This window comes from Muntiacus reevesi, chromosome 9 (assembly GCF_963930625.1).
Source record: "Muntiacus reevesi chromosome 9, mMunRee1.1, whole genome shotgun sequence".
Lineage (NCBI taxonomy): Eukaryota > Metazoa > Chordata > Mammalia > Artiodactyla > Cervidae > Muntiacus > Muntiacus reevesi.
In genome coordinates this window covers 75,617,406-75,628,400 of record NC_089257.1, presented here as the reverse complement: position 1 = coordinate 75,628,400, position 10,995 = coordinate 75,617,406, and the positions used below count along the sequence as shown (strand labels likewise).

General features: G+C 46.5%; 2 protein-coding genes across 2 annotated transcripts; both read right to left on the bottom strand.

The window, feature by feature from the left end:
* Positions 1-415: 415 nt before the first annotated feature.
* On the bottom strand, positions 416-1,687 carry LOC136175972 (lysine-specific demethylase 4D-like). The gene is given in 1 exon segment (XM_065946148.1): positions 416-1,687. A coding segment is annotated over 1 exon segment (1,272 nt).
* A 7,165-nt stretch (positions 1,688-8,852) lies between these two features.
* Positions 8,853-10,376, bottom strand: LOC136175971 (lysine-specific demethylase 4D-like). The gene has a single exon (XM_065946147.1). The coding sequence runs from the start codon at positions 10,374-10,376 to the stop codon at positions 8,853-8,855; it is 1,524 nt and encodes a 507-aa protein (XP_065802219.1).
* Positions 10,377-10,995: the final 619 nt, after the last annotated feature.

The window sequence follows — 10,995 nt, the reverse complement described above, 5'->3', positions numbered from 1 at the left end:
TTGCTTGAAATATTTTGATAGAATTATTCAGAAAAGTGCCTAAACACCTCTCAAATGATTGAATGAACAATATCAGAAATCAGGTCAGATGTTAACATCCTAGTTGCCTTTAATATAGTTGTGAACAAATACTGGCAGCGAACACTTTTCCAGTACATCAAAGACTCAAAAACCCAGTACACTTCCAGGGGCAACACAGGAGGGACTCTCCGGCAAGACTAATGACCTGCTAACATCCAAAGCTCTGAAATATAAGTGTTGACCAGTCTCGAGAATCGTCCACACCCAAGAGCAGTGGGGTACAAAGGCTTCCACTAATAGCAGTCATACTCGGAAGCCTCAGCAAGACGTTGGGGCCCACGGGCCGGGTTGTTCCATCCAGGATCGCTCTGCAGGGCGGGGCTGCGTCTCAGATCTAAGTTGGAGAGGCTCTTCTTCGCCCGGGTCGGACAGTCAGCTCTGGAGTACCCTTTTCCCGAGGACGACGACGAGAAACACATCTGCCAGTTGGATGGTGATCTGGGACGGATGGATCTGGCGTCCGCGGCGGGGTCTGGCGCAGCTCCTGGGAGTTGCAGGTGAGCCGGGTTCCCCAAGGCGAGTACACCTCCCTCCAGGCGCTCAGCTCCCGGGCGCCCGGCGCCGCGGGCTCGGCGTGGTTCACCACCGCCCGGTCCTGCCCGCGCTTCCACAGCTCATAGCGCTCGGGCTGCAAGATGCGCACGAAGGCGTCCATGGAGAAGGCCACCTGCGCCTCGCCGCAGCTGCACTGCGAGGCCGCTTTGCCGTAATCGACCCAGCGCGGGGTGGCGAAATTGATGGCCTCGGCGCAGTTGAAGCCGTGGTTGAAGCCCGAGTGGTAGCCGTAGGGGAAGGTCACCATGAACTCGCCCGCCTCCTGCGTGACCCGACCGAAGGGGATGCCGTTGTCCCGGAGCACCGTGGGCGAGATGAGCGCCGCCTTGTGCCGCAGGAAGGCCTCGCAGCCCCGCGAGCTGCCCGGGAAGAGCTCGCCGGCCAGGCGTTCCAGGCGCCGGCCGTGCTCGGGCGGCACCGCGTACCAGGTCTTGGGCTCCCCGAAGTGCAGGAAGTTGATGCTGTAAAGGTCCATGTCCTCCGTGTGCCAGGCGAAGGCGGTCTTCCACATGCCGAAGTACAGGTAGGGGGTGTTGACGCCCTCGATGACCACCCCGCACTCCTGCTCCAGCAGGTCCTGGATGGTGCCCAGGTGCCCCAGGTTCCACTGCTTCGTGTTTTCATCAAATAAAGAGCCACTGATGTCCGCGCCGTATATCGGGGACTCGTACAGGCGGGTTTTCCAATATTTTCGCTCCAATTCCTCAAAATCGGAGTAGAATGGAGTCTGGTATTTTTCAGTATTTGCTAAGCAGCGGTACTCTGCCACAGTCATGGCTTTCTTCTTTTTGTGGTATTGAGTAAACACACCTGCCCTCCCAGAGACCACCTGCTGCAGCGGAGCGGCTATTAAGATGTCATCGATATCGTCGTAGGTCTGTCTGGCTTTCCATTCCTTGGGTGGAACTATCTTGGCCAAGCCTGCTCGGTGGGCCCCTTGCGATTCTATGTAAGCGATGTATTTGTTGAAGTCCGCAAATTCTTCCATGGTTGGCTAGAAGGTCATGATCTTACAGCTTGGGTTCTGGGAACTAAAGTGGTTAGACTGCATGGCTGCACTATAATCAGCAGTGGCCTCTCGGGCTCTTAGGTACGCTGTGGGCACCTGAGCGCTTAGGGAGTAACCTCTTCCCTAGACTCTGTTTTTAGAAATGTTTGCTGTGTCTGAGTTGCAGTGACTCAGACTAGAACCTTTAAACCAATGAGGTGGTATCTTTTCCAGCTTGTTAATCCACCGGAAGGACAACCCACCCTCGTCTGTGTTCTGTAGCCCAAGGAAAGACGGTGTTTCCCGAGGGGAAGGCTCCCTGAACCAAGTCCTGCTTGGCCTGCAGCTCTGTGACTTTCTTTGGTTGGGGGTGTAAGTGCCTCGGAGGCCGCCCCGGATTCACAGGCTTGAGTGCCTGGCAGTTTCTCAGCTCACTGTGGCAAAAAGTGTCTTCATGGAAGTTTCAAAGCCAAACCTAAAGAAAATACAGAATATCTGAAGATGAGTAGATGATAAAAGGAACTGATTTAACACGAAATTTTACAGCAATCTTAATTTCAAAATTTGAATTTAAGGGCAAAAATATACTTTTTAAACAGGAATGTAAACTGGTGCAGCTATGGTACATACTATGGAAAACCGTATAGAGGTTCTTTAAAAATTTTAAATAGAACTATTATATAATCCAACAATCTCATTTCTGGGTATATATCCAAGTGAAATAAAACCAGAATATCAAAATAACATCTGCCCTCCTAGGTTCCTTGAGGCATTACTCACAATAGCCAAGATATGCAAACAACCATAGTGTCCATCCATGGTTGAATGAATACAGAAGATGTGACATAGATATTTGGTGGAATATTACTCAGTGATAAACAAGAATGAAATTTTGCCATTCACAACAGCATTGGTTGACATGGAGGGTATTATTCCAAGTGAAATAAGGCAGAGAAAGACAGAAAGTACAGATACCAATGTGCATGTTCCTAACAAGCATTACCCTTAATGGGTAAACATCTGAAACATTCCAACTAAAGTCTAATTATTAAATTGCATTCACAAACAGATTATTAGAAATATATGGATCAACCAAGTTTCTGAACACTGATTAGCATACAAAATCTATAGATCCCATGTACAAATTAACATCAGTTATGAAGTGAAATAGTAAAAAAGTTTCAATTCCTTTAATAACAAATACATGCCTCCAAAGAAGAAGTCAAAATCATATGCATTTAATACTTGTACTTTAAATGCATAACGAGAATTTTACCAGGGGAAAAATGTTGCTTTCTAATATAAAATGTCTTTTTCATCTTTGTATTTTAAAGGACAAACATAAAAAAAAAAGTGCTTGCCTCCTGCTAATCTAAAACCTTAATTCCAAATGAGGAAACACTACAACCCAGAAAATGGTTTTCTTGAAGAATTCAGCCTCTAAATAAAAAAGGTTGTGCTCAAAGTCTGGCTCTATCTGTCCCACCTCAGTTTCAGCTCAATCAGCACCACCCTAATTCTAATATCCTCATATCCAATCAAAGTCTTTAATTTGATCCCACACATTTTTTAAGTTCCTTCTAATTGACTCACTCCTTACCCAACTCTAGAAACCATCTTATTTCCATTGGATCCCAGTTAACTAAATGAGGTGCTTTATCCTGAAAATCTTTGTGATTTTTATAAAAAAAAAATTAAGAAAAAAATTATCTCCATTTGTCAGAAAATAGTTTAATAATAAAAACAGAAGCAAACGATATCCCAATGTATCTCTCTCTCTCTATATATATATATATGTATACAGTACAGTATATATATATAGTAACTTTTAAAAACTTGTAATAGAAAAATACCTCTTTTGCTTACAAGCACAAGTAGAAATAAAATGACATACCTCCAATCAACAAAATCCTGACTCCAGTTGGAGCTATTCAAGGATCCAGAGAGACAGTGTTCTCTCAGCAGCTGGTCTCCAAATGCAGACCTGTGTCCTGATGGCTCTAGCTTTATACCTGGGCAAAGGTATAATTTGATCAGGACTGATCAACAGTAATCATGGGATGAGGGCTCTGATTGGTCAGCCCAGGTAGTCTGTGCCCTTTTGATTTTTAAACCAATCAACAGAGAACTGAGAGGTTGAAAATTATAGGAATGGCACTTCCCTGGTGGCTCAGATGGTTAAGAATCTGCCTGCAATGCGGGAGACCGGGGTTCGATCCCTGGTTTGGGAAGATCCCCTGGAGAAGGAAATGGCAGCCCACTCCAGTATTCTTGCCTGGGAAATCCCATGGACAGAGGAGCCTGGCGGGCTACAGTCCATGGGGTCACAAAGAGCTGGACATGACTGAGTGAACACACAACTTCAAAGCAGCTCTAGGTTACTCACCATACCATCATGGTTATCCAGGCCTTTAGGACTTTTCTTGTATGTTCTTCTGTGTATTCTTTCCACTTCTTAATCTCTTCTGCTTCTCTTAGGTCCTTACCATTTCTGTCCTTTATTGTGCCCATCCTTGTATTAATAAATGTTCCCTCTCTATCTCTAATTTTCTTAAAGAGATCTCTAGTTTTTCTGATTCTATTGTTTTCCTCTATTTCTTTGCATTGTTTATTTAGGGAGACCTTCCTATCTCTCTGTCCATGCTATTCTCTGGAACTCTGCATTCAGTTGGCTTATCTTTCCCTTTCTCCCTTGCTTTTCACTTCTCTTTCCTCAGCTATATGTAAAGCCTCCTCAGACAACCACTATGTCTTCTTGCATTTCTTTCTTTGGGATGGTTTTGGTCATTGCCTCTTGTACAATGTTATAAACCTCCATTCACAGTTCCTCAGGCACTCTGTCTACCAGATCTAATCCTCGAAACTATTTGTCACCGCCACTGTAGAATCACGAGGAAATTGATTTAGGTCATATTTAGGTGTATGGCCTAGTGGTTTTCCCTACTTCAGTTTAACCCTGAATTTTGCAATAAGGAGCTCATGATATGAGCTACAGTCAGATCCAAGTCTTGTTTTTACTGGTGATATAAGGCTTCTTCATCTTTGGCTGCAAAGAATATTATCAATCTCATTTTGGTATTGACCGTCTGATGATGTCCATGTGGAGAGTCATCTCTTGGATTGCTAGAAAAGGATGTTTGCTATGACCAACATGTGCTCTTGACAAAACTCTGTTAGCCAATGCCCTGCTTTATTTTGTACTCCAAGGCCAAACTTGCCTATTATTCCAGTTATCTCTTAACTTCCCACTTTTGCATTCCAATCTCCTATGATAAAAAGGACATCTCTTTTTGGTGTTAGTTCTAGAAGGCCTTGTAGGTCTTCATAGATCTGGTCAAGTTAAGCCTCTTTAGCGTTAGTGGTTGGGACATGAACTTGGATTACCATGATATTGAATGGTTTGTCTTGGAAACGAACAGAGATCACTCTGTCGTTTCTGAGATTGCACCCAAGTACTGCATTTTGGACTCTTCTGTTGACTATGAGGACTACTCCATTTTTTTTCTAAGGGATTCTTGCCCACAGTGGTAGATACAATGGTCATCTGAATTAAATTAGCCCATTCCCATCCATTTTATGTTAGATCATATGGTAGCTCTATAATTTCAGTTTTTTAAAAATACCTCCATACTGTTCTCCATAGTAGGTGCACCAATTTACATTCCCCCTCAAGGTGTAAGAGGGTTCCCTTTTACCCATACCCTCTGCAGCATTTATTTCTATACTTTTTCAGATGTCCATTCTGACAGGTATGAGGTGATGTCATTGTGGTTTTGATTTGCATTTCTCTAATAATTAGCAGTGTTGAGAATCTTCATGTGCCTGTTGGCCATTTGTATATCTTCTTTGGAGAAATGCCTACTGAGGACAAGAATACTAATTTAGAAACCAGTTTATTGTTACAGCTAACCTGTATACTTAACACTGCTTGTCCTGATTAGGTTAGGGAAAAAAATTTTTTTTAAGAAAGTGTAATGCTTTAAAAAAAAAAAAAGATTGATTTTTGTCTGTGCTGGGTCATTGCTGCACAAGCTTTCCTGTAGTTGTGGCAAATGGGGGCTACTCTCCAGGTGTGGTGTTTCTCACTGGGCTGACTTCTCTTGTTGCTAAGTACAGGCTCTAGGGCTCTCGGGCTTCAGCAGTTGCGGTTCCCCGGCTCTAGAGCACAGACTCAATAGTTGTGGTGCCCAGGTTCGGTTGCTCTGGAGGCATGTGGGATCTTCCGGATCAGAAATTGAACCCGAGTCTCCTGCATTATCAGGCGGACTCTTTACCACTGAGCCATCAGGGAAACCTGGGAAATATATATTTTTTTAAGTATGAAGGTAACTGAGTGAAAACGTAAGGAGTACCATGGGAGCAATATTTTCTGAAAACTGCTTTTGCTTCTTTTTCTTCCAATCCCCCAATTTTGTTATCCTAGGCTCTCCAAGACATCTATATGCCAGGGAGGAGACTGTGATATTCCTGAAATATAACAAGGAGAACTTGTTTCTAAAATTGTAAATAGCAATATGAGCCAGGCGACTGTTTTCATAGAGACTTTTCCGAGTTCTTTTATTTCTCTGCACTACCATACCCACAACTGACCTATATTAAAGGGCCCAAAACCCCCAACACCTCAGTCGCTAAAAGTTACCCCTGCTCATATAAGATGTACTATTATGGTCCAAGTGCTCTCTAGGGCTGCTGCCTGTCCAGTAATTCCAGTCAGCTTCCATCCTGTGGTTCCGCCATCTCAATACAGGACTTAATCATATTTTCAGCCAAGCATTTCACTGCCATCCTCCACTGTGCCTGGAATCCTAAGTTCAGTTTCTCAATTTTAATTTTCCACAGAATACACTACCACAAATTTGCCTTGCTGCATGGTGACAGGAATGAGATGTGAGCTTTTGCTATTTCTCAATCAGAACTTCAAAGAAGCTTTACTTGTTCATGACTGTTCCCTTTTGTTTTATATGGTGCTTCAGATCCCAAAGTCTTCTGGAAATTCTGTAGGGGCAGAGCTGGAGGGAAGAGAGATGTGCTTTGTATCTCTGAAATGTTTCCTTCTGCATCCAGTTTTCAAAATTCATTGTTTGGCCACTTTTGTGCATTTTCACCACTACGGCCTGAGTCAATAACCATCAGTTCTCACCTGTTTTGGGACTTCCCTGGTGGCTCAGACAATAAAGAATCCACCTGTGATGCAGGAGACACGGGTTCGATCCCTGGGTCAGGAAGTTCCCCTGGAGAAGGGAATGGCAACCCACTCCAGTATTCTTGCCTGGAGAATTCCACAGACAGAGGAACCTGGTGGGCTCCAGTCCATGCAGTTGCAAAGAGTCGGACACAATGGAGCGACTCTCACCTGTTTTAACTATTTCTCTTGTCCCCACGTGGTCCACAGAACAATGGAGGTGGTTATTTAAATATGCAAATTGTATCATGTCAAGTGCTGTTTTAAACTTCCAAAGCCTTCTCATTTCAAGTTGAATAAACTCAAATACTCATCATGAGCTACAAGGTCCTATATACCTTGCACCCTGACTCTCCCCTTTCTATGCTCCAGACACAAAGGAGCTTCCTTTCTATCTCTGCAAAAACAACAACCCCAAACTCTATGTTACATCTGTTACACTTGCTGTTTCTTCCAAGTGGAAATCAGCTCTGGATGTCCCTTCTTGTCATTTGGGACTGGGAAAGGTCTCCTGCTCTAGGAGATATTTCCTGACCACTCGAACCAGACTACCCATTTTGCTCTCTCATCCCACCCCCTTTCATTGTTTCACAGAACATATACCCACTTGAAATTCTTGTTCATTTATGTGTGTATTCATTTACTGGGATGTATCCATGACTTAACCATGTGAAATAGACTCACAATATCGAGAAGACAGTGGAGAGCTGGCACTCTTTGTCCCATGTTGGCTCATCTCTCCCAGGTGATTTCCACCAAGTCATCCTTAAGATATGGCTGCATCCCAAATCTCCCAACTCAGCCAGTCAGCCAGAACCCAACAATCAACCCCCAACTCATTCATCAATACCACACAATGCAACAAGCTCATAAAAATAAGTTTTGCTTTAAATGTTTTGATATAATTATTCAGAAAAGTGCATAAAAGCGTTAACCACCTCTCTAATGATTGAACAATCCTAGAAATCAAGTCAGATATTAACTTTTTGGTTGCCTTTAATAACAGTTGCAAACAAATACTGGCAGAGAACATTTTTTCAATAAATTAAAGACTCAGAAATATTATATATTATCTGAGCCTCTACTGACCTAATTGGTCAAAAGAGCTTTGTGTGGCAGAAGCAAGAAGAAAAGGAAGTAGGAAGAAGAAACGGAGAGAAGTCGGAGAGTACTCAAAGCCCAGGATTCTTCAGAAGCTAGGCAGCATCCAGAGCTGGCCCACAGGATGGAATCTGAGGTAGATCAGCTCTGGTGACCTCAGCAGGACCTAGTTCACAGCGTCACTAGAGTGTCCAGTGGATGAAGCCTCAGCTGGTGACACAGGAGTTAGCAGTGTCTGACGAGTCCAGGTTCTGGGAGAAAGAACAAACATTGGAGAATTGGGTAAACACCATGGACCCAGCACTTCCAGAAGAACACAGGAGGGATCCTCATTCGGGACTGCATGCGTGCTCAGTCGCTTTGGGCATGTCCAACTCTTTGCAACCCTAAGGATTCTAGCCCACCAGGCTCCTCCGTGCATGGGATTGCTCTGCCCCCCTCCAGGGATCTTCCCTACCTAGGAATCGACCCCATGTCTCCCAGGTCTGCTATGTTGGTAAGTGGGTTCTGTGCCACTAGCCACCTGGGAAGCCCCCAGGCAAGACTGCTGCTGCTGCTGCTTCAGTCGTGTCCGACTCTGTGTGACCCCATAGATGGCAGCCCACCAGGCTCCCCCAGGCAAGAATACTGGAGTGGGTTGCCATCTCCTTCTCCAGTGCATGAAAATGAAAAGTGAAAGTGGAGTCGCTCAGCCGTTTCTAACTTTTAGGACCCCATGGACTGCAGCCTACCAGGCTCCTCCATCCATGGGATTTTCCAGGCAAGAGTACTGGAGTGGGGTGCCATTGCCTTCTCCCCATGCAAGACTAATGACCTGCAAATACCCAACCCTCTGAAATGTCAATGTGACCACTCTTGAGGATCCTCCACACCCAAAAGCAGTGGGGTACAAAGGCTGGGTTATGGGACAGGGCCACAGTCATACCTGGAGGCCTTAGCAGGAGGCTAGAGTCCAGGGCTCGTTGGGGCAGGGTTGTCCGTCCGTCCCTCTGCAGACAGGCGTTGAGCCTTGAGGTCCTGAGCCTTGGGGTCTAAAGCGAGGCTCCTCTTAGCTCTGATGGGGGCAGTCAGCTCTTGAGTGCCCTTTTCCCGAGGACGACGACGAGAACCACAAGGACGACGACGAGAACCACATCTGCCAACTGGGTGGAGACACTGCGCCACCGACTGACCTGGCGAGAGCGGACAGGTCTGGCTGGGCTTCCGTGAGCTCCTGCGGGCGACAGCGTCAAACTCGGAGGCGGAGCAGGAACCCCGGGCAGGCAAGGGGCGCAGGCACACGGCCCGCACAGGGGCTCTGGGGCCGGTGCCCTCGCTTGAAGACACGGGCTGATTTGGGCGGGCGGTGCGGCGAGGCGGGTAGTACTTGGGGCCCAGCGTTTGCACCTCCCTCCAGGCGCTCAGCTCCCGGGCGCCCGGCGCCGCGGGCTCGGCGTGGTTCACCACCGCCCGGTCCTGCCCGCGCTTCCACAGCTCATAGCGCTCGGGCTGCAAGATGCGCACGAAGGCGTCCATGGAGAAGGCCACCTGCGCCTCGCCGCAGCTGCACTGCGAGGCCGCTTTGCCGTAATCGACCCAGCGCGGGGTGGCGAAATTGATGGCCTCGGCGCAGTTGAAGCCGTGGTTGAAGCCCGAGTGGTAGCCGTAGGGGAAGGTCACCATGAACTCGCCCGCCTCCTGCGTGACCCGACCGAAGGGGATGCCGTTGTCCCGGAGCACCGTGGGCGAGATGAGCGCCGCCTTGTGCCGCAGGAAGGCCTCGCAGCCCCGCGAGCTGCCCGGGAAGAGCTCGCCGGCCAGGCGTTCCAGGCGCCGGCCGTGCTCGGGCGGCACCGCGTACCAGGTCTTGGGCTCCCCGAAGTGCAGGAAGTTGATGCTGTAAAGGTCCATGTCCTCCGTGTGCCAGGCGAAGGCGGTCTTCCACATGCCGAAGTACAGGTAGGGGGTGTTGACGCCCTCGATGACCACCCCGCACTCCTGCTCCAGCAGGTCCTGGATGGTGCCCAGGTGCCCCAGGTTCCACTGCTTCGTGTTTTCATCAAATAAAGAGCCACTGATGTCCGCGCCGTATATCGGGGACTCGTACAGGCGGGTTTTCCAATATTTTCGCTCCAGTTCTTCAAAATCTAAGTGTGATGGAGCCTGGTATTTTTCAGTATTTGCTAAGTGGCGGTACTCTGCCACGGTCATGGCTTTCTTCTTTTTATGGTATTGAGTAAACACACCTGCCCTCCCAGAGACCACCTGCTGCAGTGGAGCGGCTATTAAGATGTCACTGATATCCTCATAGGTCTGTCTGGCTTTCCATTCCTTGGGTGGAACTATCTTGGCCAAGCCTGCTCGGTGGGCACCTTGCGATTCTATGTAAGTGATGTATTTATCAAAATCAGTAAACTCTTCTTTGGTTGGATGAAATATCATTATGCTACAACTTGGGTTCCGAGCAAAACTGGACTTCATAGCTTCCATTAATAAGAAACAAACTGCCAAGTTTTTCTGTATATTCTGGATAGGTGAGGATGCTGGAAAATGTTACTTTTTCAAAAACAGTTTGAGGATCTGTGAGTCAGAAGGAACGACCAGTGGACTTTAATACAATGAGCTGATGGTACTGCTTAGGCCTACTGCCTCTCCAGCGGAACCCGGTCTGGGCAGAAGCTTTGCTCAGGACTGCTGGCGGCTGAGCCTGCAAGTCTCTGATGTTCCTCAGTTGACCTTTGGCTCTGTCCACTTGAGGTATATTGAATTACCCAGTCCTGGACAGATATTTCAAATGTAGTGTCTTCAGGGTGGTATTGAAAACAAAACCTAAAAAATATATATACAGAAAGGTTGAAAACTAATGTTTGGAAATGTTAATAGAGAACTACAAATAAAACTGTATCATGGAATATAATTGCATCCTCAAATAAGGCTAAAATTTCATAAGACTGACAATACAAGAAATGGTATTGATGTGGAACAATGGAAATTATTATATTCTAGTAAGGAGAATGAAAATCATTACACTTACTTTGAAAAACAATTTGGACAGTACTATATGTCCTGAGTTTACCCTTTTGCTATGATTCAACTGTTACCACATGCC

Excerpts from the sequence above, each read along its gene's own strand:
- LOC136175971 (XM_065946147.1), bottom strand. The coding sequence starts at position 10,376 with ATGGAAGCTATGAAGTCCAGTTTTGCTCGGAACCCAAGTTGTAGCATA.